The sequence below is a fragment of the Triticum dicoccoides genome, chromosome 7B (genome assembly GCF_002162155.2).
Source record: "Triticum dicoccoides isolate Atlit2015 ecotype Zavitan chromosome 7B, WEW_v2.0, whole genome shotgun sequence".
Classification (NCBI taxonomy): Eukaryota; Viridiplantae; Streptophyta; class Magnoliopsida; order Poales; family Poaceae; genus Triticum; species Triticum dicoccoides.
In genome coordinates, this window is record NC_041393.1 from 117551759 (window position 1) to 117559812 (window position 8054).

At 50.5% G+C, this 8054-nt stretch overlaps 1 protein-coding gene across 1 annotated transcript; it reads left to right on the forward strand.

Moving 5' to 3' along the window:
• The first annotated feature begins 1044 nt into the window (after positions 1–1044).
• On the forward strand, positions 1045–8054 carry LOC119337381 (soluble starch synthase 2-3, chloroplastic/amyloplastic-like). Its single transcript, XM_037609507.1, has 8 exons — positions 1045–1489; positions 1594–2299; positions 2390–2454; positions 3270–3347; positions 3436–3546; positions 3644–3688; positions 4067–4240; positions 6846–8054. Exons 1-8 carry the CDS (start codon positions 1229–1231, stop codon positions 7800–7802), a joined length of 2397 nt encoding a protein of 798 aa, XP_037465404.1. The 5' UTR covers positions 1045–1228; the 3' UTR covers positions 7803–8054.

Below are 8054 nucleotides of genomic sequence, written 5' to 3' on the forward strand. Positions count from 1 at the left end.
GATGGCTAGCAGTGCTACGCTGGAATGAGGAGATCCTGGGATCAAACCGTGCTCGTAAATCAGACACGAGTTCAGGTCGGGTTGCGTTCGGATGTCAAAAAGCTATTTTTATATCCTACTTCCTCCGTTCGAAATTACTTGTCATCAAAATCAAAAAGAAGGAATATAGATACATCTCTTTTTATCCATTTTAATGACAAGTATTTTCGGACGGAGGAAGTACATAAGTAGTTTTTTTTTCTAAAATGATTTAAATCTATTATGTAAATTCAGCGGAAGTACAAAGCAACACAAACATAATAAAACATTACATTAAGATTCCAGGACCGCAAACAACCACTACCGCCATGGAAAAAAAAGATTCGGAAGACAAAGTTTATCCTAACCACGTTCGTCCTTGGTTGTTGGTCTCATTGCGCGCTAAACAACCTGGACAACAGAAAAGCAAAGCAGTGTGCTTCCGCTCCGCAGCAAGAAGACAAGTTGTCACTTCTCGGAGGCCGTCACTCAAGCAAGCAAACTGCAAAGCTTCTTCGTTTGGTTTATCCCGTACGCGCGAACGCATGTGCCGCACTGCGTTTGCGGTGGAGAGCGCAGGCATGCACAAACCAACAAACGAAACAGTGCAGTTGCAGTATACTCTATCTATCTACACAATCAACGCGGGCCTCCTCCTTCGCCGCGAGCCCCGTTCCGTCTTCACGTGGATTTTGCAACGGACGCTTCCCCTCTGACAGCTGGGCCCTCCCTGGGAGCTCGCTGTTTCCGCTCGCCCTTTCAAAACGTGGGGCTCGCCCGTCCACCTCACTGGCGGCACCGACAGGCGGGGCCGGCGCAGGGTAGGACCAGGCTGTCAGCTGGTGAGGAGCCTGCCGTTCGTTGTGCCGCAGCTGGAGACCGAGCGGGGGAACGGAACGGCTGCCGCCCTCGTGCGCTGCTCGCGTGCTCGCCCGCAAACCGCAGACCCAACACGCCAGCCGCCAGGGGGCCGTTCGTACGTACCCACCCCTCGTGTAAAGCCGCCGCCGTCGTCGCCGTCCCCCGCTCGCGGCCATTTCCTCGGCCTGACCCCGTGCGTTTACCCCACACAGAGCACACTCCAGTCCAGTCCAGCCCACTGCCGCGCTACTCCCCACTCCCACTGCCACCACCTCCGCCTGCGCCGCGCTCTGGGCGGACCAACCCGCGCATCGTATCACGATCACCCACCCCGATCCCGGCCGCCGCCATGTCGTCGGCGGTCGCGTCCGCCGCGTCCTTCCTCGCGCTCGCGTCCGCCTCCCCCGGGAGATCACGGAGGAGGACGAGGGTGAGCGCGTCGCCACCCCACACCGGGGCTGGCAGGTTGCACTGGCCGCCGTCGCCGCCGCAGCGCACGGCTCGCGACGGAGCGGTGGCCGCGCGCGCCGCCGGGAAGAAGGACGCGGGGATCGACGACGCCGCGCCCGCGAGGCAGCCCCGCGCACTCCGCGGTGGCGCCGCCACCAAGGTAGTTAGTTATGACCAAGTTATGACGCGTGCGCGCGCCTCGAGATCATCGTCGTCTCGCTGACAAATTGTTTATACAAAACGCACGCGCGCGCGTGTGTGCAGGTTGCGGAGCGGAGGGATCCCGTCAAGACGCTCGATCGCGACGCCGCGGAAGGTGGCGCGCCGTCCCCGCCGGCACCGAGGCAGGAGGACGCCCGTCTGCCGAGCATGAACGGCATGCCGGTGAACGGTGAAAACAAATCTACCGGCGGCGGCGGCGCGACTAAAGACAGCGGGCTGCCCGCACCCGCACGCGCGCCCCAGCCGTCGAGCCAGAACAGAGTACCGGTGAATGGTGAAAACAAAGCTAACGTCGCCTCGCCGCCGACGAGCATAGCCGAGGTCGCGGCTCCGGATCCCGCAGCTACCATTTCCATCAGTGACAAGGCGCCAGAGTCCGTTGTCCCAGCCGAGAAGGCGCCGCCGTCGTCCGGCTCAAATTTCGTGCCCTCGGCTTCTGCTCCCGGGTCTGACACTGTCAGCGACGTGGAACTTGAACTGAAGAAGGGTGCGGTCATTGTCAAAGAAGCTCCAAACCCAAAGGCTCTTTCGCCGCCCGCAGCACCCGCTGTACAACAAGACCTTTGGGACTTCAAGAAATACATTGGTTTCGAGGAGCCCGTGGAGGCCAAGGATGATGGCCGGGCTGTTGCAGATGATGCGGGCTCCTTCGAACACCACCAGAATCACGATTCCGGGCCTTTGGCAGGGGAGAACGTCATGAACGTGGTCGTCGTGGCTGCTGAATGTTCTCCCTGGTGCAAAACAGGCATGGACATTACCTCTTCAGTGTCTTTTTTCTCTCTGTTCATAAAACCTGGCTTGAATTACTCATAAGAACAAACGTTGTGTTGCATAGGTGGTCTTGGAGATGTTGCCGGTGCTTTGCCCAAGGCTTTGGCGAAGAGAGGACATCGTGTTATGGTACCACATGCTTTCATTTAACTCTGTTGAATCCATATGTTCGAATAATATCAGTGAGCAGTATAATGTTATTAAGTGCAAGACATGAAAGTGTTCTTCTGTTATAGAGTATTTCATAGCCAACCCTGGAGGTTAGGTTGTTGGGGCCTACTGGGTGTGGGAGGGGGTTTGAAAAAAGTGTTGGTTAGCAGTCGGATTTCACAAAGAACGCTGATAACCACGCCATCAGTGAAGGGAATGAATGTCGGGTACCCGATCGACCGTTTTGCCCGACGTCAGGTTTACCCGCCCTGTAGGTCCGAATAAGTAGTTCCTATCCTCAGTTAAGTACCAAATATCGGCAGCGCCCGTGTGTGTATTTATAGTACTGGATGATCAATTTATCAACATTTCCAGTTAATGGTTGCTATCATATTCACTGTAATTGTTAGTAAACAGTGGATGTTTGTAATGTAGATGATGGCTAAATGTATGTTGTCAAGCTTTCATTTCAATGCAATTTTTATTGGGAGCTAGTTTTGGGGTTCGGTTAGAGCCACCAAAACCCCAGAATTTCTGGGAGTTGGCTTGTGAGAGAGGGTTTTGGCGAGTTGACTTTCGGGATTCAGTTAGAGACGCTCTTACTAGTTCCAGTAAAGAAGTAAACTATTTTCTGCAGACATCCCAATTATTCTGTAGAAATTAGAAGTAGAAAATAGTTATGGTATCATATAACCATATATTATTCAAAATCTAGAATCATGGACTTGGCTAGACTTTGATGATCTGAAATTTTAAATTTGATGATAATTGAGAAATGATCCTTTCTATCTTAGGTTGTGGTACCAAGGTATGGGGACTATGAGGAAGCCTACGATGTCGGAGTCCGAAAATACTACAAGGCTGCTGGACAGGTAAGCGAAAATGCAATCAAAGGGGAGCTGAAATTTCAATGCTTACTATCATAATAAATCAATTTTAAGTGTTTTTTTTGTCCTGCAGGATATGGAAGTGAATTATTTCCATGCTTATATCGATGGAGTTGATTTTGTGTTCATTGACGCTCCTCTCTTCCGACACCGCCAGGAAGACATTTATGGGGGCAGCAGACAGGTTAATCTTCTATATGTTGGTGTTTGATTGCACTGATAAACTGAGAACAAGCCAAGGCCTACTGACCGGCATATGATTACACATTTTATTTTTTCAGGAAATTATGAAGCGCATGATTTTGTTCTGCAAGGCCGCTGTCGAGGTATCCTCTCCAACTCAATTGACAACCTATTACAACTATACAATTACGTGTATGCATGTATTTCAACAGATACGTAATCTCTTGTGAAGTGCATATATACTAACAACATTTCAATACCTTACATGCACATTTGGTCAAGCGTTATGATTTAACTTCTAATAATCTATTGCACTGATGAACAATTATCTTGATGATCCTTGGTACTTCATCGTTATGTTTCCATGTTCTCTTCACCGATTGATTTGGAAATAGCATTTCCACCTGCCACAAACAATAATATACACTCCTACTTTCATCCAATGTAGATATTTTCGCACTTGGCATATCATCCCATTAAATATTATTGGTCCATCATTTTTATTCCTCTATAATTTGCAGGTTCCATGGCACGTTCCATGCGGCGGTGTCCCTTATGGGGATGGAAATCTGGTGTTTATTGCAAATGATTGGCACACGGCACTCCTGCCTGTCTATCTGAAAGCATATTACAGGGACCATGGTTTGATGCAGTACACTCGGTCCATTATGGTGATACATAACATCGCTCACCAGGTTCCTTTTCTCCAAATCTTGATTTTTCTCTAGTCTCTACTATTTACTCCACATTGTTTGAGGAAACTAAACGGGTTGCAAAATTATGATGGCTTATGAAAGTTATAGTCTTATAGAGGTAAATGCACCAGTGGTGCTTGCACTTGTCACGTGTGTTCACTTTGGTGCTTACAGTTGTAGACAATAAAAAACTAGTGCAAAAACTTGGCTGTTGTGTGCAATACGGTGCATTTTCCGTATGTAGGAGTCAAATATTGCCTGTGTGGCATTGTATTCCCGTCTATAGCTGTTAGACCATGCCTACGTCGCCATTGGGCCCACACACCCTCTATTACATGTGGGCCCCACTTGTCAGCCTATGACATAAATAAATGGAAATTTATAATGAAAATGATGGCCTGGGGTCTTGAAAATGGGCCGTCGCAGGTATGCTGGTAGCCAGCACGCCCTAATCATTAATCCCCCTATGCACTTCATGTCTTGTGTATGTGTGTGTGGGAAAGGGGGGGGGGGGTATGTATGCTTATGCTTATATCCTTTGCTCCAAGGCTGCCATCCTCAACAAGCCCACCTCCAGCTTCAACACGGCCAGCGCCTTCATGATGGCCCAGGTGCTCCGCACCATCCATCGAAGCGGCAACGTCGTCGTCACGACCATCCACCAACCCAACGCACAAAATCCTCAGGCTCCGTTCGGTACGGAGGAAGAGAAAATGCAGGAAAAAACAACTTCATGGGAACAAGGTTTGGTGAACAGTAAAAACATGTGGAATCTGAAAACGTAGGTACCAGAAAAACCGGCCTGTTCGGTTTGCAGGAAAAAGCATACTTGCAGCAGCACTGTTTGGCCCTTTCCAGTGTAAGGCTAACCATAGTGGGAGTAACATAACTAATATTATGTACTTGGAACTCACAAACATGCTTATGTGGCAGGCAATTAAAGAAGAGAGAGAGAGTCATAGTAACATAGTTAGATACCGTATCATAATAAATGTTATGTTACTATGTGTCATGCATGACAATAAATGAGACCATCTGTGATACTACGTTATGATATTATGCACTATAGATGTAGTATCATACACTAGTATCATTATCATATGCATGATACTAGTGTATGTTACTCCCCACTATGACCAGCCTAACGAGGGGATGGGCATCAGTAGTGATTACCAGTTTTTATTATTTTTTATTCGGCTGGACGCCCTACTCTTGTGGTGCGTAGCGGAAAAAGCCAGTGCTAGCTTCGGGACTCCGCGAGCACATGAGGTTCTACCGGATTTTAGATTTCCTATAAAAAGTACAGGCTCACGCAACTTTTCAATGGAACAGACCATCGAGATTCCTTTGAACCGAACGCACTGCATGCAAGAATTCCAATGAAAAACGAGCCGTCAAATGTTCCTGCGAATTTCCTCTATACCGAACAGACCCTCAACATCCTCAAATAGTGAGCATGCCCCTCTTGTCCTTTCCCCCTCGTACCCAAACGCCATTTGGCGCTCTTGGTGTTGGATCATTTGCCTCGGGCATTTGCCAATTTGGCGCCGAACCATATTAAAGCTATGACTACTTGGTGTTGGATCAGGGACGCAAAGAATCCCATAAATATTGCAACGTTCATTCAAATTCTTAACATTTGCGAGGCGCTTCATGATTTCCATCTCCGTCAGGTCAGAGACATTTGGTCGTGTACACTAAATTTCTCAGGTCACTTCTCATCTAAATCCGCATATGTAGCTCACTTCAATGACTTGCCTTTGGTCTAGCTAACGCCATTTGGCGCTCTTGGGCCCCCTTGCTTAGCAAATTTTTCATATGGCTCGCACTGCGCAAGAGGATTTAGATCACGGGCAGACGCGCTAGACGAGGTCTTCCGCACAATGAACATTGCGTTCTTTGCTCTGCTCTTCCCGGAGACACTTGTGATCTTATTACGAGTTGTGCCATTTCAAACATCTGTCTCTCCATGGTCGCTCCAGCCATAGATGCCTTGTTCTCTGAATGGTGGGTTTCAGCTAGGAACAGGGTGCCACCTTCGACAAGAAGTTGCATAGTTTGGTCGTCTTGACTGCTTGGTCGATTTGGAAGGAACGCAACATAAGAGTCTTTGAAGGCAAAGCTAATTTCTTTGATCAAGTTATTAGCCAGATCAAATGTGATGTATTCTACTGGTACAAGGCCGGGGCTATTTGCTTTGAGTCACTTTTTAGCTAAGGCCGCTTGGGCTAAGCGCTTGGGGTCGTTTTTGCTCAACCGTAGCCTGAACTTTCTGGACTTTGTAATTTTTTTTATCCTCTATAATGATCACATACAGCTCTCCTGCATGGTTCGAAAAGGAAAAATGTGAACATGTGTGGCAAGTTTAAGCACAACCCGTGCATTTACCTCAAAGTTATACAACACTGACATGCTGAATTACATTTTTTTTGAGGATCTGACATGCCGAATTACATGCTTTGGACAGTTATTCCTTTCTTCGGTACACCATTGGCTAATTATTTCTCTTGACAGTTGCTGAATTAGTACATGCTTTGGTCGCAGTTATTCCTTTGTTCGGTACTCTGTTGGGCTAATTATTTCTCTTGATTGATGTTGCATGCAGGGCCGTGGCCCAGTAGATGAGTTCCCGTTCACCGAGTTGCCTGAGCACTACCTGGAACACTTCAGACTGTACGACCCCGTGGGTGGTGAACACGCCAACTACTTCGCCGCCGGCCTGAAGATGGCGGACCAGGTTGTCGTCGTGAGCCCGGGGTACCTGTGGGAGCTGAAGACGGTGGAGGGCGGCTGGGGGCTTCACGACATCATACGGCAGAACGACTGGAAGACCCGCGGCATCGTGAACGGCATCGACAACATGGAGTGGAACCCCGAGGTGGACGTCCACCTCAAGTCGGACGGCTACACCAACTTCTCCCTGGGGACGCTGGACTCCGGCAAGCGGCAGTGCAAGGAGGCCCTGCAGCGGGAGCTGGGCCTGCAGGTCCGCGGCGACGTGCCGCTGCTCGGCTTCATCGGGCGCCTGGACGGGCAGAAGGGCGTGGAGATCATCGCGGACGCGATGCCCTGGATCGTGAGCCAGGACGTGCAGCTGGTCATGCTGGGCACCGGGCGCCACGACCTGGAGGGCATGCTGCGGCACTTCGAGCGGGAGCACCACGACAAGGTGCGCGGGTGGGTGGGGTTCTCCGTGCGGCTGGCGCACCGGATCACGGCCGGCGCCGACGCGCTCCTCATGCCCTCCCGGTTCGAGCCGTGCGGACTGAACCAGCTCTACGCCATGGCCTACGGCACCGTCCCCGTCGTGCATGCCGTCGGTGGCCTGAGGGACACCGTGCCGCCGTTCGACCCCTTCAACCACTCCGGGCTCGGGTGGACGTTCGACCGCGCAGAGGCGCAGAAGCTGATCGAGGCGCTCGGGCACTGCCTCCGCACCTACCGGGACTACAAGGAGAGCTGGAGGGGGCTCCAGGAGCGCGGCATGTCGCAGGACTTCAGCTGGGAGCATGCCGCCAAGCTCTACGAGGACGTCCTCGTCAAGGCCAAGTACCAGTGGTGAACGCTAGCTGCTAGCCGGTCCAGCCCCGCATGCGTGCATGACAGGATGGAATTGCGCATTGCGCACGCAGGAAGGTGCCATGGAGCGCCGGCATCCGCGAAGTACAGTGACATGAGGTGTGTGTGGTTGAGACGCTGATTCCGATCTGGTCCGTAGCAGAGTAGAGCGGAGGTAGGGAAGCGCTCCTTGTTACAGGTATATGGGAATGTTGTTAACTTGGTATTGTAATTTGTTATGTTGTGTGCATTATTA

Coding starts and splice junctions, on each gene's coding strand:
- LOC119337381 (XM_037609507.1), top strand. CDS start 1,229: ATGTCGTCGGCGGTCGCGTCCGCCGCGTCCTTCCTCGCGCTCGCGTCC. Junction 2,455..3,269: donor AGAGAGGACATCGTGTTATG/GTACCACATGCT, acceptor TTTCTATCTTAG/GTTGTGGTACCAAGGTATGG. Junction 3,689..4,066: donor TCTGCAAGGCCGCTGTCGAG/GTATCCTCTCCA, acceptor TATAATTTGCAG/GTTCCATGGCACGTTCCATG.